Source organism: Aquarana catesbeiana, linkage group LG02 (assembly GCF_042186555.1).
Source record: "Aquarana catesbeiana isolate 2022-GZ linkage group LG02, ASM4218655v1, whole genome shotgun sequence".
Classification (NCBI taxonomy): domain Eukaryota; kingdom Metazoa; phylum Chordata; class Amphibia; order Anura; family Ranidae; genus Aquarana; species Aquarana catesbeiana.
Genome location: NC_133325.1, coordinates 294,326,976 through 294,351,385, shown reverse-complemented (window position 1 = coordinate 294,351,385; position 24,410 = coordinate 294,326,976). Strand labels below are relative to the sequence as shown.

The 24,410-nt window shown below is 41.6% G+C and overlaps 1 protein-coding gene across 1 annotated transcript in view; it reads left to right on the top strand.

Moving 5' to 3' along the window:
• TUBGCP3 (tubulin gamma complex component 3) overlaps positions 1 to 24,410 on the top strand; it is a 179,763-nt gene that overhangs the window by 53,314 nt on the left and 102,039 nt on the right. Inside the window, exons 7-11 of the mRNA XM_073614518.1 lie at positions 871 to 989; positions 3,702 to 3,827; positions 16,917 to 16,985; positions 18,536 to 18,668; positions 22,633 to 22,799. Of these exons, the coding sequence (XP_073470619.1) occupies positions 871 to 989; positions 3,702 to 3,827; positions 16,917 to 16,985; positions 18,536 to 18,668; positions 22,633 to 22,799 (614 nt within the window). The remainder of the gene's footprint in view (positions 1 to 870; positions 990 to 3,701; positions 3,828 to 16,916; positions 16,986 to 18,535; positions 18,669 to 22,632; positions 22,800 to 24,410) is intronic.

The following is a 24,410-nucleotide window of genomic DNA, read 5'->3' as shown; positions in this document are numbered from 1 at the left end:
GAGCTTCTAGTCCTCTTCTGCTGGTCACATATTCAAATTAAAAAAAAAAAAACAGCCTCTGCAATACAGCATTAAAATAAATAAATAATAAATTGTTATAAATTGTCATACAAATATATATTTGAAATCAAGTCTTTATTATTTTTTTTTTTTTGGTAATAACAGGGTGTGGGCAAAATTCCCAGTGTTACACCCCACCATCCTGTGTCTTAGAATAAGAGGGAGGTGAAGCCTCCATCAATCTACCCGCCCCCATTGTGTTTAGCTGGTTAGTGGGCAAGGAGGAGGAGGGAGGGAGTGGGCTGTCATTTACCACTGTGTATATGCTCACATGTGTTACTGACTATAGTCACATGGGCTGCTCAGATGTGATAGTGAGGAAATGCTGAGCGTAGAAACTCACTGAAAACTGAGCGTGTGCAGAGTTGCCTCTGCAGCTGCCAAATCCCTAGCTGAATTGGGGACTTGGACAGAAGGGGGAGATATGGAGCAGCAGAATCAACCTCATCTCAATCTCATAGTGACTGAGTGAGTATGAACAGAATGTAATACAGCATTTACTGATAGTTTTTTTTATTATGTGGGTTTAGTGACACTTAAAATATGTAATAATAAGACATGAGCTTTATCTGCTGGATAGGTAGAAAACTGCAAAATTTTAATATGCAATATTTCAGATTTACAAATAAAAAAAAGTTTTTTTAATTTATATTATGGGTATTTGAGGAATCTTTTCATGTCCACTTGGAATATATTTTATATTCTTTATAGTTTACATTATAGTTACACATTAATATTTTTTCCAAGTAAGTGAAAATGTTTGGTTTTCATACGTTTTTATTTTGTGCTCTTTCTTAATTTTTTTTATAGGTTCTGTTGAAATAACGGAGTCTTCTCTCGTAAGAGATATTCTTTATGTTTTCCAAGGCATAGATGGAAAGTGCATTAAAATGTGTAATTCTGAAAACTGCTACAAAGTTGACAGCAAGGTAAAAATTGCACGATTTATATATATGAACCCATTGGTAGCCATATCAGGGTAATATTTCATTCCTATGTTTTGATACTGAAAGAAAACTTTTCAATTAAAATATTAAAACTCATCTTCAGAGTAGTTGCAAAGCACAACTCGCTCTTCCACAATTTGGCGCTGCCTTAACTCCCTCCCGTGCCAAACTCCTTCTGGGTTTACTGGTGCCTATTATTGTTTAACCCACTTCCCATGATCCCAGACCATCAAGGACACATTCCCTGGGGTGCATCATCTCAACCTGGGCACCCAGTACATTACTGCAAAGCATGGCGCCAACATCCTAACATAACTACTGTAAAGTATTGAGGATAGACGACTTCTAAAGAAGAGAGAGAGGACCCCTCTAGCCACTCGACTATCCAGAGGACACCCGCAGAAAAACCTATTTATTCTGGGAATTTAAAAAAATGTAAAATTGCTGTAGGGAGTGGATGTACCCCCAAACTTAGAATTGAAATTTAACAAATAAATATAATGTACAATAAAATTGTTCTCATTCAGGAGTGTACACAATATATTCTAGCCTAGGAGTTATATAGTATCTCACAAAAGTGAGTACACCCCCTCACATTTTTGTAAATATTTTAGTATATCTTTTCATGTGACAACACTGAAGAAATGACACTTTGCTACAATGTAAAGTAGTGAGTGTACAGCTTGTATAACACTGTAAATTTGCTGTCCCCTCACAATAACTCAACACACAGCCATTAATGTCTAAACCGCTGGTAACAAAAGTGAGTACCCAATGTGCCATTTTCCCTCCTCGGTGTCATGTGACTCGTTAGTATTACAAGGTCTGAGGTGTGAATGGGGGGGGGGGCAGGTGTGTTAAATTTGGTGTCATCACTCTTATACTGGTCACTGGAAGTTCAACATGGCACTTCATGGCAAAGAACTCTATGAGGAACTGAAAAAAAAGAATTGTTCCTCTACATAAATATGGCCTAGACTATAAGAAGATTGCCAAGACCCTGAAACTGAGCTGCAACATGGTGGCCAAGACCGTACAGTGGTTTAACAGGACAGGTTCCACTCAGAACAGGCCTCGTCATTGTCGACCAAAGAAGTTGAGTGCACGTGCTTGGCATCATATCCAGAGCTTGTCTTTGGGAAGTAGATGAATGAGTGCTGCCAGCATTGTTGCAGAGGTTGAAGGGGTGGGGAGTCAGCCTGTCAGTGCTCAGAAAATACGCTGCACACTGCATCAAATTGGTCTTCATGGCGGCCGTCCCAGAAGGAAGTCTCTTCTAAAGATGATGCACAAGAAAGGCCGCAAACAGTTTGCTGAAGACAAGTAAACTAAGGAAATGGATTACTGGAATCATGTCCTGTGGTCTGATGAGACCAAGATAAACTTATTTGGTTCAGATGGTGTCAAGCGTGTGTGGCAGCAACCAGGTGAGGAGTACAAAGACAAGTGTGTCTTGTCTACAGTCAAGCATGGTGGTGGGAGTGTCATGATCTGGGGCTACATGAGCGCTGCCGCAACACTGGGGAGCTACAGTTCATTGAGGGAACCATGAATGCCAACATGTACTGTGACATACTGAAGCCGAGCATGATCCAGTCTCTTCAGGGACTGGGCCGCAGGGAAGTATTCCAACATAACGACCCCAAACACACCTCCAAGACAACCACTGCCTTGCTAAAGAAGCTGAGGGTAAAGGTGACGGACTGGCCAAGCATGTCTCTAGACCTAAACCCTATTGAGCATCTGTGGGGCATCCTCAAAAAGGAAGGCGGAGGAGGGCAAGGTCTCTAACATCCACCAGCTCTGTGATGTCGTCATGGAGTGGAAGAGGACTCCAGTGGCAACCTGTGAAGCTCTGGTGAACTCCATGCCCAAGAGGGTTAAGGCGGTGCTGGAAAATAATGGTGACCACACAAAATAATGACACTTTGGGCCCAATTTGGACATTTTCACTTAGGGGTGTACTCACTTTTGTTGCCAGTGGTTTAGACATTAATGGCTGTGTGTTGAGTTATTTTGAGGGGACAGCAAATTTACACTGTTATACAAGCTGTACACTCACCACTTTACATTGTAGAATAGTGTCATTTCTTCAGTGTTGTCACATGAAAAGATATAATAAAATATTTACAGAAATGTGAGGGGTGTACTCACTTTTGTGAGATATTGTATATAGATATATCTGTTAAAGCAGTTTAAGAAAGAAAGAGAAGCAGAGTTATGAATGTTGCTTTTGTGGGTTACTACTGCCATCTAGTGTACATGGTGAATTATTGGTTTAGTGATATTTGAAACATTGCAATACTGCAAAGTGCATTTCATTAATGTGTCGTTTTTGAGTACTTTTGCTTTTTTTTTTTTTTTTTTTTTTTTTTTTTTTTTTATGGTGTTTGTGGCTTTTACAAACAGTTGTAGTACAGGCCTGGCTGGATTCCATTTAGAGGAGAAGGAATTTAGAATCCTCCTAAATAGAATGTAAATTGTTTCTTATTGTATAGATTAGCCAAATATAAATTGTAGCTTGTGGATATTTTATTTCTAAATTGTTTTGCCTTGTGATTTTGCGATTGCTATCTTTTAATATGAACATGTTTTATGCTTTGTTTCTCATATGGAACAGCATTACAGCTCTTGTTTTCTTCATACTTCAAAGAGGTCTTTTTGTGAGGGCTTTTTTTTTTTTTTTAATAACAGGTGGCTGTATCAAAATCCCTTAAAGATACCACTGGAAGGCTTGCAGAGTTAGGATGGCTTCATAATAAAATAAGAAAATACACAGACCAAAGGAGTTTAGACCGAGCTTTTGGACTTGTTGGACAAGTATGAATATTTTATTTATGCATAAACAGCCTGTCTGCTTCTTTATGTTAAAAGATATCAAAAATGTTGTTGTGTTTTTTTTGTTTTTAACCACTTGCCGACCGCCTAACGTAGATATACGTCGGCAGAATGGCACGGGCAGGCAGAATCACGTATATATACGTGATCTGCCTCCCGCGGGCGGGGGGTCCGATCGGACCCCCCCCCGGTGCCAGCGGCGGTCGGCATCTGACTGGGAGCGTCGGGAGGCGAGGGGGAGACCATCCGATCGTGGCCCCCCCCTCGCGATCGCTCCCAGCCAATGGGAATCCTCCTCTGCCTGTGTGTAGTTTCACACAGGCAGAGGATGTGATGTCATCTCTCCTCGGTCTGGCAGTTTCCGTCCAGCGCCGAGGAGAGAAGACATGTAAGTGCACACAACACAAACACACACAGTAGAACATGCCAGGCATACCTTACACCCCCGATCCCCCCCCGATCGCCCCCCAATCACCCCCCCCCCCTGTCACAAACTGACATTAGCAGTATTTTTTTTTTTTTTTTTTCTGATTACTGCATAGTGTCAGTTTGTGACAGTTACAGTGTTAGGGCAGTGAGTATTACCCCCCTTTAGGTCTAGGATACCCCCCTAACCCCCCCTAATAAAGTTTTAACCCCTTGATCACCCCCTGTCACCAGTGTCACTAAGCGATCATTTTTCTGATCGCTGTATTAGTGTCGCTGGTGACGCTAGTTAGTGAGGTAAATATTTAGGTTCGCCGTCAGCGTTTTATAGTGACAGGGACCCCCATATACTACCTAATAAATGTTTTAACCCCTTGATTGCCCCCTAGTTAACCCTTTCACCACTGATCACCGTATAACTGTTACGAGTGACGCTGGTTAGTTCGTTTATTTTTTATAGTGTCAGGGCACCCGCCGTTTATTACCGAATAAAAGTTTAGCCCCCTGATCGCCCGGCGGTGATATGCGTCGCCCCAGGCAGCGTCAGATTAGCGCCAGTACCGCTAACACCCACGCACGCAGCATACGCCTCCCTTAGTGGTATAGTATCTGAACGCATCAATATCTGATCCGATCAGATCTATACTAGCGTCCCCAGCAGTTTAGGGTTCCCAAAAACGCAGTGTTAGCGGGATCAGCCCAGATACCCGCTAGCACCTGCGTTTTGCCCCTCTGCCCGGCCCACCCAAGTGCAGTATCGATCGATCACTGTCACTTACAAAACACTAAACGCATAACTGCAGCGTTCGCAGAGTCAGGCCTGATCCCTGCGATCGCTAACAGTTTTTTTGGTAGCGTTTTGGTGAACTGGCAAGCACCAGCCCCAAGCAGTGTCAGGTTAGCGCCAGTACCGCTAACACCCACGCACGCAGCATACGCCTCCCTTAGTGGTATAGTATCTGATCGGATCAATATCTGATCCGATCAGATCTATACTAGCGTCCCCAGCAGTTTAGGGTTCCCACAAACGCAGTGTTAGCGGGATCAGCCCAGATACCTGCTAGCACCTGCGTTTTGCCCCTCCGCCCGGCCCAGCCCAGCCAAGTGCAGTATCGATCGATCACTGACACTTACAAAACACTAAACGCATAACTGCAGTGTTCGCAGAGTCAGGCCTGATCCCTGCGATCGCTAACAGTTTTTTTGGTAGCGTTTTGGTGAACTGGCAAGCGCCAGCGGCCTAGTACACCCCGGTCGTAGTCAAACCAGCACTGCAGTAACACTTGGTGACGTGGCGAGTCCCATAAGTGCAGTTCAAGCTGGTGAGGTGGCAAGCACAAGTAGTGTCCCGCTGCCACCAAGAAGACAAACACAGGCCCGTCGTGCCCATAGTGCCCTTCCTGCTGCATTCGCCCAATCCTAATTGGGAACCCACCGCTTCTGCAGCGCCCGTACTTCCCCCATTCACATCCCCAACCAAATGCAGTCGGCTGCATGAGAGGCATTTTCTTTATGTCCTCCCGAGTACCCCTACCCAACGAACCCCCCCAAAAAAGATGTTGTGTCTGCAGCAAGCGCGGATATAGGCGTGACACCCGCTATTATTGTCCCTCCTGTCCTGACAATCCTGGTCTTTGCATTGGTGAATGTTTTGAACGCTACCATTCACTAGCTGAGTATTAGCGTAGGGTACAGCATTGCACAGACTAGGACACACTTTCACAGGGTCTCCCAAGATGCCATCGCATTTTGAGAGACCCGAACCTGGAACCGGTTACCGTTATAAAAGTTAGTTACAAAAAAAAGTGTAAAAAAAAAAAAAAAAAAAAAACACATACAAAAATATAAAATAAAAAAAAATAGTTGTCGTTTTATTGTTCTCTCTCTCTCTATTCTCTCTCTATTGTTCTGCTCTTTTTTACTGTATTCTATTCTGCAATGTTTTATTGTTATTATGTTTTATCATGTTTGCTTTTCAGGTATGCAATTTTTATACTTTACCGTTTACTGTGCTTTATTGTTAACCATTTTTTTGTCTTCAGGTACGCCATTCACGACTTTGAGTGGTTATACCAGAATGATGCCTGCAGGTTTAGGTATCATCTTGGTATCATTCTTTTCAGCCAGCGGTCGGCTTTCATGTAAAAGCAATCCTAGCGGCTAATTAGCCTCTAGACTGCTTTTACAAGCAGTAGGAGGGAATGCCCCTCCCCCCCCAACGTCTTCCGTGTTTTTCTCTGGCTCTCCTGTCTCAACAGGGAACCTGAAAATGCAGCCGGTGATTCAGCCAGCTGACCATAGAGCTGATCAGAGACCAGAGTGGCTCCAAACATCTCTATGGCCTAAGAAACCGGAAGCTACGAGCATTTTATGACTTAGATTTCGCCGGATGTAAACAGCGCCATTGGGAAATTGGGAAAGCATTTTATCACACCGATCTTGGTGTGGTCAGATGCTTTGAGGGCAGAGGAGAAATCTAGGGTCTAATAGACCCCAATTTTTGCAAAAAAGAGTACCTGTCATTACCTATTGCTATGATAGGGGATATTTACATTCCCTGAGATAACAATAAAAATGATTAAAAAAAAAAAAAAATGAAAGGAACAGTTTAAAAATAAGATAAAAAAATAATAATAATAAAGAAAAAAAAAAAAAAAAAAAGCACCCCTGTCCCCCCTGCTCTCGCGCTAAGGCGAACGCAAGCGTCGGTCTGGCGTCAAATGTAAACAGCAATTGCACCATGCATGTGAGGTATCGCCGCGAAGGTCAGATCGAGGGCAGTAAGTTTAGCAGTAGACCTCCTCTGTAAATCTAAAGTGGTAACCTGTAAAGGCTTTTAAAGGCTTTTAAAAATGTATTTAGTTTGTCGCCACTGCACGTTTGTGCGCAATTTTAAAGCATGTCATGTTTGGTATCCATGTACTCGGCCTAAGATCATCTTTTTTATTTCATCAAACATTTGGGCAATATAGTGTGTTTTAGTGCATTAAAATGTAAAAAAGTGTGTTTTTTCCCCAAAAAATGCGTTTGAAAAATCGCTGCGCAAATACTGTGTGAAAAAAAAAAATGAAACACCCACCATTTTAATCTGTAGGGCATTTGCTTTAAAAAAAATATATAATGTTTGGGGGTTCAAAGTAATTTTCTTGCAAAAAAAAATTATTTTTTTATGTAAACAATAAGTGTCAGAAAGGGCTTTGTCTTCAAGTGGTTAGAAGTGTGGGTGATGTGTGACATAAGCTTCTAGATGTTGTGCATAAAATGCCAGGACAGTTCAAAACCCCCCCAAATGACCCCATTTTGGAAAGTAGACACCCCAAGCTATTTGCTGAGAGTCATGTTGAGTCCATGGAATAATTTATATTGTGACACAAGTTGCGGGAAAGAGACAATTTTTTATTTTTTTTATTTTTTTTTGCGCAAAGTTGTCACTAAATGATATATTGCTCAAACATGCCATGGGAATATGTGAAATTACACCCCAAAATACATTCTGCTGCTTCTCCTGAGTATGGGGATACCACATGTGTGAGACTTTTTGGGAGCCTAGCCGCGTACGGGACCCCGAAAACCAAGCACCGCCTTCAGGCTTTCTAAGGCCGTAAATTTTTGATTTCACTCTTCACTGCCTATCACAGTTTCGGAGGCCATGGAATGCCCAGGTGGCAAAAAAACCCCCCAAATGACCCCATTTTGGAAAGTAGACACCCCAAGCTATTTGATGAGAGGTATAGTGAGTATTTTGCAGACCTCACTTTTTGTCACAAAGTTTTGAAAATTGAAAAAAGAAAAAAAAAAAATTTTTTTTCTCGTCTTTCTTTATTTTCAAAAACAAATGAGAGCTGCAAAATACTCACCATGCCTCTCAGCAAATAGCTTGGGGTGTCTACTTTCCAAAATGGGGTCATTTGGGGGGGGTTTGTGCCACCTGGGCATTCCATGGCCTCCGAAACTGTGATAGGCAGTGAGGAGTAAAATCAAAAATGTACGCCCTTAGAAATCCTGAAGGCAGTGATTGGTTTTCGGGGTCCCGTACGCGGCTAGGCTCCCAAAAAGTCCCACACATGTGGTATCCCCATACTCAGGAGAAGCAGCTAAATGTATTTTGGGGTGCAATTCCACATATGCCCATGGCCTGTGTGAGCAATATATCATTTAGTGACAACTTTGTGCAAAAAAAAAAAAAAAAAAAAAAAAATTTGTCACTTTCCCGCAACTTGTGTCAAAATATAAAACATTCCATGGACTCAACATGCCTCAAAGCAAATAGCTTGGGGTGTCTACTTTCCAAAATGGGGTCATTTGGGGGGGTTTTATGTCATCTGGGCATTTTATGGCCTTCAAAACTGTGATAGGTAGTGAGGAGTAAAATCAAAAATGTACGCCCTTAGAAATCCTGAAGGCAGTGATTGGTTTTCGGGGCCCCGTACGCGGCTAGGCTCCCAAAAAGTCCCACACATGTGGTATCCCCATACTCAGGAGAAGCAGCTAAATGTATTTTGGGGTGCAATTCCACATATGCCCATGGCCTGTGTGAGCAATATATCATTTAGTGACAACTTTTTGTAATTTTTTTTTTTTTTTTTGTCATTGTTCAATCACTTGGGACAAAAAAAATGAATATTCAATGGGCTCAACATGCCTCTCAGCAAATTCCTTGGGGTGTCTACTTTCCAAAATGGGGTCATTTGTGGGGGTTTTGTACTGCCCTGCCATTTTAGCACCTCAAGAAACGACATAGGCAGTCATAAATTAAAGGCTGTGTAAATTCCAGAAAATGTACCCTAGTTTGTAGACGCTATAACTTTTGCGCAAACCAATAAATATACACTTATTGACATTTTTTTTACCAAAGACATGTGGCCGAATACATTTTGGCCTAAATGTATGACTAAAATTGAGTTTATTGGATTTTTTTTAGAACAAAAAGTAGAAAATATCATTTTTTTTCCAAATTTTCGGTCTTTTTCCGTGTATAGCGCAAAAAATAAAAACGGCAGAGGTGATCAAATACTATCAAAAGAAAGCTCTATTTGTGGGAAGAAAAGGACGCAAATTTCGTTTGGGTACAGCATTGCATGACCGCGCAATTAGCAGTTAAAGCGACGCAGTGCCGAATTGTAAAAAGTGCTCTGGTCAGGAAGGGGGTAAAACCTTCCGGGGCTGAAGTGGTTAAAAGACCCCGGAGAAAAGAGATTGCAATATATGCAGAGATGTTAGAGACATGTATGGCAATGTGGAGTGTGACTATAAAGTTACTTGTTTAGGGAAAAGAGTTGTTTGTTAATGTTGTTTCATATGTCAGATATGCTATCCGAACCTTCCAATGCTTAAAGTTCACCTGTGCCCAGATTATGGACAATTAAACCTGGGTTCACAGTATTGCGAGCACAGACATCCCATGTGATTAGCACCCGCACTGCTGTGGCGATCACATGCGATGTCTGTGCAATCCTAGTTCAGCCATACAGTTGTGTGGCTGAACTCACACTGGATTCGCATAAAAAAGGTGCAGGGACTTTTTCACCGCACTGGAATCGGAACGCATGGGTGTTCATACCCATGCGATCTGATTTCTGTCTGAATCCACAGTTTGCACTGCTATCTGTGAACCAATCTAGGGGTATCATTAAGATTGTATTGACACCTGCAGTGGTGTGCACAGTGCAGTGTGAACTGCCTGCGGGGGGAGATGCAATGCGGGCACCGGCGCTGGAACCGCGTGTAGGTCACGCATCGCTCTAGTGTGAATCCAGGCTTAACGATCTACATATTGTTAACAAGTAGTAAAGACTCTTTAAAACAAGCTCTCACTTTCCTCCTGTAATGAAGTTATTCTTTCTCAAAGATCACAGCAAAGACTCTAGTCTGTGGTCAGCAACCTTCCAGTCGTCAACTAACTGCTGCAAAGGAAAAGAAACACAGCGTCAACTACCTGCTGATCAAGGGCAGATGACACATAGATCACATCCCTGTCTAGCCAACCCTCTGTCTGAAGTGCTCCTCCCCATACGCAGAGTGGTGCAGGGAAAATACATACCAATGTGCCGTGTGGTGATCCCTGCCAGCCCTCATCTCCCATCCATTTTAGGCAGTTGCATGTGACACCGCATAGCAATGCCTTACTGCCACTTCCTTGTGCCACTCTGATTGTGGGTACTGACCCCTGTTCTAGTGACCCTTGCCCACTGGCTTAAATACCAATGAACTTTATACTCTGTACTGCTGACCCCTGTGCATTGTCTCCATACCAATGACCCCTGTACACTGTTCTACCTACTAATGACCCCCTCTATTCTGCCCTAAAAAGAACTGACCTCTGTAGCCTGTCCTAAAAACTATTGACCCTTGTATAAAATTAAAACCTCTTGTGCTTAGTGTACCAAAAAAATTTAAGAAGAAAAGCAGCACACTAAATATCTGAATACAGGACCAAAATAAACATATAAAAAATGCAATAGGTGCACTATTCCTTTTAAACCGGTGAAACTCAATAAAACACCACCGTGATCCAGTCCAGTGGGCATATTGATGTGACCGATTAGGCCCCACCCAAACTAGGCCCACCAGTCTTCCCTTTCCCTACAAACTGCTGACCCCTGTACTCTGCCCTGCATACTATTGACCCCTGTACTCTTTCTGCAATATTATTGACCCCTGTACTGTGCCCTACATACTACTGAACCTATACTCTGTCCTTCATACTAATGAACTTTGTATTCTGCCTCGTTGACCCCTGTACACTGCCTTAGATACCAGTGACCACTGTACACTGCCCTACATACTACTGACCCCTATACTCTGTCCTTCATACTAATGAACTTTGTATTCTGCCTCGTTGACCCCTGTACACTGCCTTAGATACCAGTGACCACTGTACACTGCCCTACATACTAATGACCCCTAAATACTTCCATATGTACGACTGACCCCCTGTATTCTGCCCTAAAAATAACTGACCCCCTGCAATCTGCCCTACAAACTACTGTCCTGCAATACTTTTGACCCCTGTACTCTGCCTGCATTCTACTGATCCCTGTTCTCTGCTCTAAATTCTGCTGACCTCTGTACTTTTTCCTGCATACTACTACTAACCCCTGTACTCTGCCCTAATTGCTACTGACCCCTGTATACTGCTCTGCATAATGCTGACTCTTGTACAATGTCCTACATACTGCTGACCTCTCTACTCTTTCCTGCATACTTCTGACCCCTGCACTCTGCCGTAAATGCTACTGACCCCTGTACACGGCCCTGCATAATGCTGACCCTTGTACAATGCTCTACATACTAATGACACTCTGTGCTAAATGCTACTGACCCCTGCACACTGACCTGTATACTACTGACTGGCCACACTCAGACCAGACAGACAGTCCAGAATCGAGACATGTCAGGCCTGAAACTAGTCGAGCAAGTCAGCCCGCAGTGCCAGTTGTTCTGCCTTCATGATCGACTACTGCATCAGACTTGGGGAGACATATGTTTTATTATATTTATCTAAGTTTTCTGGATGTTTGTACTTTTTAATGGGGTAAAAAAAGGGCACTGCACCCATGTGATCTTTGATCTTTTCCTGTTGTTCGAATAGATCTTCACCTCACAAAGGTTGTGCCTACCCCTGCTCTACTCTGTTTTCAGTCTGTTTCCAACAGCTTTGCTGGTTGTTTACATCAGAGGGCTGGTAGCCTGCCAAGATTCTGCTCTCAGAGAGAAAAACAGTACTTGTATTGTGAACTTTGAAAATTTAATTTCTTTGCAATGCTTATAGATACAGAGATAAATAAGAGCTTGATTTAAAGTGCTTTTTACTGCTTGTTCAGAATATGTAAACATTTAGTCTGCATGAACTGGTCACAGGTTCACTTTAAATGGGCACAGAATTGATAATCAAGTTCCCCTTCTTTGCGCCTTCTTGCTCTGGAAAAACTCCCCCCTGGATATATTTACCTAAACTGCCATCTTTAGATTCTTACTGGCAGCATTTGGGACACATTAGATCTACTCTGCCTGCTATAGAAGTGAAAGGGCTAACCATTTTGTTGAAACCCATTAGGTAGATGGAATTCCTATTCTTGTCTGTTAATGTCAGCTGCTGAATATACTATATTTAAAGCAGAGTTCCAGCCACCTGTGAAAAAAATAAAACTCGGCAGCTACAAAAACTTTAGCTGCTAACCTTTAAAAAACAGCCACACACCTGTCCAACGATCCGGCAGTGTGCTCACCTCAGTCAGTCTCATTCGCTGTCTTTGGTCCCCAGCACCGACATCTTCACTATGGGCACCCGGCAGTGACAGCTTGTGGCTTCACGACTGGGTGCCCACTGCGCATGTGCGATTTGCACTGCGCATCGTGAGTGGTGGATGCAGTCTTCTGGGACCTGTCAGTGTCCCAGAAGAAAGGTGGGGAAGGAGGGAGGAGAACTTCTGTTTCTGAGCGCAGCGTCGCACGGAATGGAAGTGGGAAGCGGGTTCTTGTCAAAATCGGGTATCTGCTCCCCCCCTTTCTCCTCAAAAGTGCCAATAGTTCAAGAGGAGCGGGGGACCAGTCCTAAGACCCCTTTCACACCGAGGGCGTTTTGCAGGCACTATAGCGTTAAAAATAGCGCCTGCAATCCGCCCTCAAACAGCTGCTCCATTGTCTCCAGTTTTAATGCCCGAGGGCTTTGACACTGGAGTGGTGCGCTGGCAGTACGTCAGGAAAAGTCTTACCAGCAGCTTCTTTGGAGCGGTGTGTTTACCGCTCCTCCACCACTGCTCCCCATTGAAATCAATGGGGCAGCTCTGCGATACCACCAGCAAAACGCCGATCCGGCGGCGTTTTGCTGGCGGATTTAACCTCTTTTCGCCCGCTAGCGGGGGGTTAAAAAAGATAGATGTCAAGAGTTTCTGTGATTATTTATGACCATAATGAAGTGTAGGAAGACCTCTTAAATCAAGGATTCAAATTTTTTTATTATATAAACCACAGATCACTCAATGAAGTTCAGGTATAGCTCTACATAGTACATAACACGAGCACTCATATACCAACATTTAAAAAACATACACACATTATTTATGTATATTACTGTGCAAAAGTTTTAGGCAGATGTGACAAAATGCTGTAAAGTAAGAATGCTTTCAAAAATATATATTTGGCTTCAAATCAGCTTCAATTCTTCTAGGTACACTTTCACATAGTTTTTATAGGAATTCAGCAGGTAGGTTCCAAACATCATGGAGAACTAACCACAGAATTTCTGTAGATGTTAGGCTGCCTCATATCCTTCTGTCTTTTCATGTAACCCTAGACAGACTCCATAATGTTGAGGATAGGGCTCTGTGGGGGCCAAACGACCACTTTGAGGACTCCTTATTCTTCTTTATGCTGTAGTTAGTTTTTAATGACACTGGCTGCATATTTGGGGTTGTTGTCCTGCTGGAGAATAAATTTGGGGCCGATCATATACCTCCCTGATGATATGTCATGATAGATAAGTATCTGCCTGTATTTCTCAGCATTGAGGACACCATTGACCCTGACCAAATCTCCAACTCCACTTGCAGAAATGCAGCCCCAAATTTGCAAGGAACCTCCACCGTTCTTCACTGTTACCTGAAGACAATCATTGTATCATTATTCACAATTTGCTATCAAATATATTAATCTTAGTGTCTGTTTACTAGGAGATTTAATGTGTCCCGTCAGCTTTCTTCACTTCTTAATATAGTGATATACTGACTGTACTTGTTATGACTGTAATTTTTATCAAGGCAAGATTTCTGGAATTTGAATATATATGAAAGCTGGGTTGTATGAAAAGGGCAGGTTAGGTCAGTTAAAGCCAGACTGAAATGTGTATTGCTCTGATTTTTTTAAATATTTATGACGGTCATTAAAGTGGATGTAAACCCTCACATATACCCAGTGAAGTGAACAGCCTCAGATGATGCACAGAGTAGAAACAAATCTCCCTACATAAGTTTTTCATGTATATCTGCTGTCTTCAGCTTTATATACAGTTTAGAAAGTGCACGTCCTGTTAGAATTTTCTCTTCCCGAATCACCTGTGGGTGTGGATTCTTGCCATACACTGTGAGACAGCTGATTGGAGGAAAGACACACACCCCCTCTCCACATAGGCAGAGACTTGCAGAGCTGTGCTGTGAATAGACCAGTTCTCTGCTAATTTATTTATAGCACCCACCCTGACACAAAATTCAGCCTGATTTTATCACAGTTGACAGAGAACTTGTCAGAAGTTATCATGCTGATAACAGAATAACGGAGCAGGAGAAAGCCAAGGGACTTAGGGCATTGGCGAGAGATGAGAAAACACTGCAGATATGTGCCCAGCTCAAATTTCATGAATGGGGTTTACATCCACTTTAAGGAGTGTTACGCCCCTTTTGCATGAAGGGTCCAATCTGATTTATTCACCCCTATGGACTGGCGGGTGTAAAAAAAAACTTGTGTCCGTTTTACACCCGCCTACGTTCGGTCTGATCCAGGACGCTAAAAAAAGACAAAAGGGGATCCATCCTCCTCCGTCTAGGTGGATCGGATCAGAGGGCAGTTGGGTGTAAACAGACAGCGGAGTCTATTTAATTCTGGCTACCCATAGAGCTGCAGAAACTGAACAGACATGGATGGCTCATCCGCTCGCTCTGCTTTGATTAGCAGGAGATCAGCGGACAAGTCTCTTGTTAATTGCTGTTTACGACTTTCTATTTGTGCTCTGCTTTGCCAGATTGCTGCTAATCTTTTAATGACATTAGACCCTATACCCTGTCAAGATGGTGGCATGTTGTAAGGTGATTTATGATGGCCCCCTTTATGTCTCGAACTGGTCATGATCTAGTAGGAATTCTATGGAATGTGTCTCACATGCAAGATTTTAAATCTAATCGTCTGTTGAGGACATTTTGGAGAATATTGGTGCACTGTGTTCAGTATGAACCCATATATAAATAAAATATCCACTATTCAATTCAGTAGAAACCTTGGTAACTCTACTTTTCTTGAGAAAAAAACTTTCCTCTCTGGGTGATCTATGTGCAATGCAAGGATTTTAACAAACTGCAGATTCCCACCTTTTTGTTATTCTGAAGAAATCCCTGTGTGTTTGTGTCCATGTGGGAAAGTGAATCTAATGGGAGTGGTTTCATAAATATCAATTAGCTGCAGCACCTGCAGAGCACTAATGAGGAAAGTTGCTCGTCATGATTTCCTATTGGGAGTATCTCACCAAAAATGCCATTTTTGTTGAGGGGGATGCCTGAAATTTGTCTTGTATCTTAGTGCTGACTTCTGGGGAAAATCATTGAGCCAATTACACAAGCAGGAAATTATGTTTCTGGGATTCATTTATACATTATGTGTACAGAACACCTCCAGGTAGCCATATTGCATTGCATTTTACAGAAAATTACAGAGCTGCAGATTGAAAAGGTAAGGTCATTTTTAATAACATTCAATTACAATAGGACTTGTGTCGCAGTTGAATATGCTATGTTATTTTTACTTTATTTGCTATTTTTTTCCCATGAAAGTGGAGTTACCCTTTAGCCACATAAGGACCAAGCTTATTTTTTTTTCACTTGTTGTCTACAATAATTTTTTTTTGCTAGAAAATTATTTTTAACCCCCCAAACATATTATATATATATATATAGTATGTATTTTTTTTGTTTTTCAGACACCATAGAGAAAAAAAATGGTGGTCGTTGCAATACTTTGCCACACAGTATTTGCGCAGCGGTCTTGCAAATCGGAAAGAATGCACTCTTTTAAATAAAAAAATAAGAAAACCGTAAAGTTAGCCCAATTTATTTCTATATTGTGAAAGATAATGTTACGCAGAGTAAATTGATACCCAACATGTCATGCTTCAAATTTGCCACTCATGGAATGGCGACAGACTCTGCACTTAAAAATCTCCATAGGCGAGGTTTAAAAATTTCTACAGGCTACCAGATTTGAGTTAGAGGAGATCTTTTGCTAGAATTTTTGCTCTCGCTCTAACGATTGCAACAATACCTCACGTGTGTGGTTTAAACACTATTTACATATGTGGGCGCGACTTGGATATATGCGTTCGCTTCTGCGCACGGAGGGACTCAGCTCTGTAATTTTTTTCTTATTTATTTTGCTTTTTGTTTTTTACACCGACCCTTTAAAAAAATTCTTGGGTCACTTTTATTCCTATTATGGCTCGGGTAAGCGGTGGAGACCGCTGAGACGCGGTGGGGCACCTCTCCCGCCGCCCATAAAAGTGATCTTGCGGCAAATCCGCCGCAGGGAGACCATTTTTATCTTATAGCGGACCGCCCGCTGTGCAGAAAAATACCGGGGTTATGGCAGCTGTCTGCTGCCATAACAACAATATTTAACGTCGAAATACCAACGTATATCCACGGTGGGCGGTCTGGAAGTGGTTAAGCTGGATGGATGATTTTACGTAGGATGATTTCACAGCAGAAATTTGTATCACGTTACAGTTTAGATGCTAAATTTAAAAGAAGGGGACACCTGAAATCTCTTTCCCAATTGTCATATTCTGAGCTCTTCCAACACAATTGAAAGCTCAAGATTTTGTACTTTCTATTTTCTTCATAAATACAGATGCTGCAATTCCTTAATATTCTCTTTGTTTAACAGAGTTTTTGTGCTGCATTACATCAGGAACTTAAAGAATATTATCGTCTTCTTTCAGTTCTGCATTCTCAGGTATGTTATATTACAGGACACTTTTGGTAAATTGTTAGATAATAATTTGCTTTTACTGAAAAAGACTGAAAAAATAATGTTGCCTATTCTGTGGTCAGTGATTTAGACCTTTTTTATCTAAAACCTCTGGCCAAAAGGGACATTGATTTATGAACATAGAACACAATGGGGTTGATGTACTAAAACTGGAGTGCAGCTCTGCATGGTAGCCAATCAGCTTCTAATTTCAGCTTGTTCAGTTTACTTGGACAATAAAACCTGGAAGCTGATTGGCTTCTATGCAGAGCTGAACCAGATTTTGCATTCCCAGTTTTAGTAAACCAACCCCAATGTGTCTGCTTCATCCCAAAACAATGTGAAAAGTCATATATTTTAAAGACATTTTTTTTTTCTTTACAAAATAAGCTCTGGCTCCATCAGTACATTTGGCTTTGGATCCCACTACTACCCAGCCTGGGGTGGGGGGCAGCTAAATGTTTTGAGGGGCGGGGATAATTGTGTTAAAAAAAAAATATATATGTTTTGGAGTTGGCTGTTCTAAGGTGATTTAAGTTACCATAGTTGTGCTGCTTTAGCATAGTGTACGTTCCCTAACATTGGACGTGTTTTGTGTACGCCTAGGAAGCCACTGCATTTCAGACCTACACCACTTTACACAGGAAACATTAAAGGTGAAATGAGTACAACATGCGCTTGGAGATGGCTTGTGAATGAGCATAAACTGTGTTATATCAGCACTGTTTGAATTGAGTTATATGTTTAACCAGAATACAAAAAGATTTACATACCTGCACCAATTTGTGTAGAAAAAGACACAACGTGAATAGTATTGCGTATGACTACTACAGTACATGCTTAATGTCAATAAAGTTGATGGAAATAAAAAAAAATTAAAGGAAGCCCAGTTAGCTATTAGGGGTAGTAAATATAAGCCACAATAAAAGCAATATTTGTAATTGGCCTAAGTTTTTCATGACCCATATACCTATCCATTTGTTTCACCCTTTCCAGTGTGACAGTGTCACATTAACAAAATGGCTAAGTGAATGATGGATGCTAAGGGACTTGGTTGTTCATACATGGAATCATTTTTGGAGTGTGGCATTCTTGTATAGTAATTTTGTTAGTTTGTAATGTTTGAAATATAGATTGTTCTGTATAGGTTGGTTGTTGTACAAACCAAGATCTATGTGGAGAAGAATGATCCTAGGGGGAAGTAGAGCATGCATGGATGGAATCACCAGAGAAATAGGAGCTTGTATGGATGGGGAGAATTGATCACCAAGAGAATTAGAGGGCATGGAAGTGGAGGATGTTAGGATGTTCTCTTAATCTTCTCTCACTTGCCATCCTGAAATCACAGGTTGTGGTCTTAGTCTTTATTATATTCTTGCTTTAGGAAATTCTGTTCCCATTCTTCTTTGTTGAACACCTCTAAAGTTTATTCTCTTCAGAAGTTGTTTTAACAAAACCGAGTTCAACCAGACTCTTTGCTTAGGACTGTATGAAAATTTAAATATTACAATAAATGTGTTCTTTTGTCACAAAAGTTACAGGCAGAAGATGACCAAGGTGTTAATTTAGGACTTGAAAGTAGTTTAACTCTTCGTCGCCTTTTGGTATGGACGTATGATCCCAAAATTAGATTGAAAACACTTGCAGCACTTGTTGACCACTGTCAAGGTGAGCTGGTAATTGCATATTTGCTTACACTTTTCCCTTTTCAGGAGCCTTTTTAGAATGTTTCTAATTACCAGGCAGCAGGGAATTATCTTTGGGTTGGTTCATTCAGTTAAAAGATGTTAGTCTTTCCAAAACTTCTGGCATGTATCCATGCATTGAAGGCTGGAGTTCTATACCTCTGTAAATTTCCTTTGTCATTGATTGTATTTTTTCCTTAACCCCTTAACGCTGACACCTCCCGGCTCTTTAAGAGGTCACGGCGATCATGTGATCCAAAAACTCCCGATCGCAAGCAGCGATTGGAAGCTTTCAGTTAGGCTCGGCACAGCTGTATGGACAGAGATTCGAGCAAATATAGCATAGCAAAACTTGACCCAAGCCCTGCATAATGCTGCCACTCCGAGCATTGCATCAGTATTGCCTCCGTTTTTTGCTAGTCTCTTTTTAAGGTGCCCTTCTCCATGGCAGGTGCAAATTACCATTGTGTTTACGGGGTTTTGTCAAGCTTTTTTGGTTTAGGCAAAGCACATGCTAAGGAACCTGGTGCTTTAAAGTCTGGTTCCTCAGCTAGGCAGCACTTGAAGCTCTTTCCTAAAGCATTTAGGATATGATTTTGTGTGAATGGGTTTGGAGAGTCTCTCTTGACAACTATCTTGCCCGGGACACGTCGGTTCACATGAGGTGGGTGCTGTGGCTAAAATGCTTGTTTGCAGAGCTCTCCTGCACAAAACAGCTGAATGTATTTTCAGGGCGAACACCTCTTTGGCAATGCCCTTGATACATTTATCTAGAAGATCATGGGAGGAAAGATCACACTGTTAGCTCTTTTGGAAGTAGCAGAAGCCTTCAGAGTAGAAGCCATCTTCGACCGGTACAAAGAAGGGTTCCTTTTGTTCTGTTAGTAACTCTAAGGCTCGGTTCACACTGCTGTGACCTGAAAGTTGTGCGACTTTGCCATGTAACTTTGGTTTGACTTTGAAGCAACTTCAGGGAATGCCTGTGTAATCTTCCTGTAATGTCTGATCCAAATCATATCAATTAAGATGAGGATCTGACTTGGAGGAAACTTCCGTTAAAATCTATGGGCACAAGTCGGATAGAAGTAGCCTTGAAGTAGTACAGGAACCTTTTCTAAAGTCTGAGCTACTTCAATAGTGCTAATTAAGACAGCTCTCCTTGACTAAAATGGGATTTCACATGTCACGCAACTTCTCACAAGTCGGATCCCAAGTCGTGGAAGTGTGAACCGAGCCTAAGGGCTAAGCAGAAGACTTCCTTTTGTAAGAAACCCTGGAATCCCCAGCTTTTCAAGACAGGGTAACAAGTCTTAACAGTAAAAGTTGGAGAGAAGGGGGGGCGGCTGCCAGCCTTTGTGGTTTCATTGGACCTAAGATACAGTACCTCTGATGTCTGGGTTTAAAACAAAGTGCACAGAAGCTGCAAGCTGGAATTGTGTGTCTTGCCTCCTCAATGCTTCATGTTGTCAAAGGTGGGCTGCTGCACCTGACAAAAAAGCAGCACTCTTTGCTGTGCTTGACCTGTTACGCTCTCATGGTGTCATTGCCCCTGTTCCAAAATCACAGCCAGAAAGGTTTCATGGTTGGTATTCCAAACTTTTTGCCACTTCCCAAGCCAAATGGCGATGTGTGGCACGTTCTGTGTCTACACTCTACACTCCATCAGGGGGAATTCCTGACCTTGGTGGACACCAAGGATGCCTACCTCCCAGATAGTCATTTTTCCACCTTATCAGCACTATCTACGTTTTGTGGTAGGGATTAACATTTTCAGTTTGTGGCTCTGACTTCTAGCCTGGTCAAGGCACTGAGGGTATTTACGAAGGTGCTGGCCCCAGTGCCCTTGATGACTATCGAACACAAAATTTCCTCTTTATTCACCACATCAGCACTTTTTACGCTTTGCAGTACAATTACTTCCATTTTTTCTCATTGCTATTTGGCCTATCTTCTGCCCCCACAGTATTCGAAAAGGTCCTTGTACCTCTTCTTGCCTTTCTTAGAACTCAGGACATCCTGGTTGCAGGTAAACTAAATTAATTTCTTCTGAAGCACCCATCTTCCTTCCAGCAATTGGCAAACAACTACAGGACAACTCAGATCCTTCATGCTTTTGGTTGGGTGATCAACTCCCAAAATCTGCTCTCCAACTCTCTCTTTGCCTGAAATACTTGGGCCTAAGTTTAGACACAGCCCAAGCAAAAATCTTCCTTCAAGAGAAAAAGCTGCTCTCTTTTTGATTTCAAGTCCTGAATGTAAGTTTTAAGAGACCTCTCAAACGCAACATTGTTGGCATAGAGCAAGCAAGTTCCTTCTCCCAACCTACCCATGCCCTTATCCAGCCAAGCAGGAATTTCCTATAAGAATTTCCTATCTTAGTGGATTTTCAACCCAGTCGTGACAAGTCTTTGTGATAATGACAGATACCAGTCTTTCAGGCTGCGGAGGAATTTTACACTTAATCATTGTTTCAGAGGAAACCAAGCTCCTCAGCAACATCCTAGAGCTCAGAACAATTAGGGGTTGTTGCTGTACCACTGGATTCCTCTTCTGCATGGACACCCAATCAGAGTGCAATCAGACAACGCCACAGCTGTGGTGGCTCTCTTGTAAGGAACAGCTCCTCCTTCACAATGACAGGGTATTCCTACACCCAAGACCATCCTTTCTCCCTATGGTGGGTATCAGTTTTCAACCTCAGTGTCAACATAGTCTTTCATTTTCCCTGCTCCAAAGCAGCCAAAGGAAATTTCTCTCCACTGCCTGGACATAGTCAGAGCCATCAGAATCTACCTCAAAGCATCAGCTTCTATCAGGAAGGCACTTTCCAGCTTTTATGCACTCACTCCACCAGGTCGGTGGGTGCTTTCAGGCATTCTGACATCAAGCCTCTGTTGCCCAGCTGTTTAGGGCTGCCACCTGGTCCTCTGTTCATACCTATTCAAAGTTCTACCAAGTGGATGTCCATTCTTCTGTGGGTGCAACTCTTGGCTTCAGGGTTCTTGCATTGGCGCTCTGCAGTATGTAGACCCCTGCTGGCACAGTTCTGTTTGCCTAGCTGTTGCCCATCCTTCTCATTCATTGCTTGTGGTCATCCCAGGGTATCTATCTATCTATCTATCTATCTATCTATCTATCTATCTATCTATCTATCTATCTATCTATCTATCTATCTATCTATATATATTCAGCCTGTGTACTGTATGGTTAAGATAAAAGCAATTATGACTTTCCTGTGAATTCCATGTATTGGACACAAGCCAATTTCTCCTCTAGTCCTTGGTCACTCTGCATTGCTTGCTACAAAACTGAGGACTCCGAGTGGGGAAAGGTTATAGGGGTCAGATGCCCAGGGGACATGTTCTCAAAAGCTTGCCAGTATTCAGTCACCTGAAGGCCCCAGCCTATAACCCAGAGTTCATATATATTGCACCTGTGTCCTGTACTATACTCCTAAGATATGGAATTTACAGGAAAGACATTTTTTTTTTGTGCACACAAACACAATTTATTACCCAATTTATGGGAAAATATACAAGGAGCGTTTGCTCCTAGTAAATAGCTATCCAACATGAAATGTTAAAATGCGCATACCTATGAAGTGGCAACAAACTTCAGTATCCAATATCCGATGCTTTAAAGCACTAACAGGTTATCAGTTTAGCGTTAACCGTGAATGATTAGAATTAATGCTTTCACTCTGCTTTCATTCTGGCATACGCAGTGGTACGTACTATGTTACACAATCCCTTATTTCGTACATAGGCATGAGCATTCACGTGTGTGTGTATGCATTTTTTTTTCATGAATGAAATAACTCTTCTTTTTGTTGAATACAGACTTTACTACTGCACTGTGTGCTTTTTCATTTGCTCTTTTTTTTTTTAATAAAAATTATTTTAGGATTAATTGTTTTAACTTTTATTATTTTTTTATGATTTTCTTAGGGAGGAAAGGGGGAGAGTTGGCATCAGCAGTACATGCATACAGTAAATCAGGAGACCCATATATGCGGTCCTTAGTGCAGCATATTCTTGGTTTAGTGTCACATCCAATTGTAAACTTCCTTTACCGCTGGATATACGATGGAGAATTGGAAGATACTTACCATGAGGTATGACTTTCACTTTTTTTTGTTGCTGTCTAAAGTATAAGTGAAAACAAAACTAAAGGCAAAACTTTTTTTTTGAAGTTGAATTAAAACACCTGGTTTTATTGCTGTATGTGCACTTGTTAGGGAGGGAGATTTGCCATCTCTATTGCACATGTTTCCCACTATCATCAACCGTCAAAGTAAAAGAAACTCACAAATTTTGGATCGTCCCCAAAACAGTAAAAGAGGGAACATCTTCCAATGGGGAGACTAGTTCTGGTGACCTGGAGGGGCTCAATGGATTCCTTTTAATCTGCAGGGTTTTTTTCTCCCTTCCTTTTTTGGCTATGGGACATCAAATGAAGGTAAATATCTCAGTTGGGACATAGATGACAAAAAAAAAAATCCAAAATGGGAAAAAAAAAGTTTAGCCTATACTTCTTCAGTAGCTGTTTAGATGTTGATTTACTAAAGGCAAATAAAGGAAGTTGCACTCAGCATTTGCCTCAGAGCTTTAGTTTATATGGTGAAGCTTCACTTTGAAAGGAATACCCAATCACATGAAAGAAAAAATAAAAACAAAAAAAAAACATTTTTGTATGATGGAAGTCAGCAAAGCATCACCACATTCACAAAGTTTTGGTGGAAATCCCCCTGCAGAGTGCAAATGCACTTGCAAAGTTTATAGTCTATTTACCTTTAGGCTGGCCATACATGAGTTTTTTCTCATTTTGCCAGGAGGTTGAACAACAACAAAAAAAATGACCCAATTCGCCCATCCAAACATTCAAGGTGGTTGGGGGAAACCTCCTTGTTGGGTCTTTGTATTCTCCCCAAAGTTAGAACACATAAATTAGCACTGCAGCCTATTGCATGTGGCAATGATTGAGCAAAAATTGTCCCAATTTAAAAAAAAAAAAAGTACTCCTCATGGAGGGGTGATCCCATTCATATAGTAACTTAAAGTAGCTCTCTGAGCAAAGCAAGTCTAAACAAGGCCATAGATTTTTATGGGGGCTTTCATCATGCTTTGCCGAATCTTAAAGTGATACAGGCTATACATATTGAACCAAAGCACATTTAAGCAGCACAAACTCACCTGTACGTACGGGATTGTAAGTTAACACTTTCATAGAGCTTCTTTGCTTGGCATTCACAGTGCTTTAAAAGTGTTTCTACTGCCACAATGTGAAGCAAGAATAAGCAAGGTCTTAAAGTACCATTCAGCTCCATTTTGTAAATGTTGAATGCATATCCTAATGGGAGTGCTGACTGTCATTTTAAACAAGCTGCTAGCAGGCTTCAGCAGGCTTTCAACAAGCTTCAAGAAGTGTTGAAGCCTGCTAGCAGCTTGTTTAAAAGGACTTTAAGAGAAAAATAGAGCTGCTCTACATGAAAAATAAAAATTGAAAAGTAATAACATTAACCACTTTAATACAGGGCACTTATACACCTTCCTGCCCAGACCAATTTTCAGCTTTCAGCGCTGTCGCAAGTTTGAATGACAATTGCGTGGTCATACAACACTGTACCCAAACTTAATTTTTATAATTTTGTTCCCACAAATAGAGCTTTCTTTTGGTGGTATTTGATCACCTCTGCGGTTTTTATTTTTTGCTAAACAAATAAAAA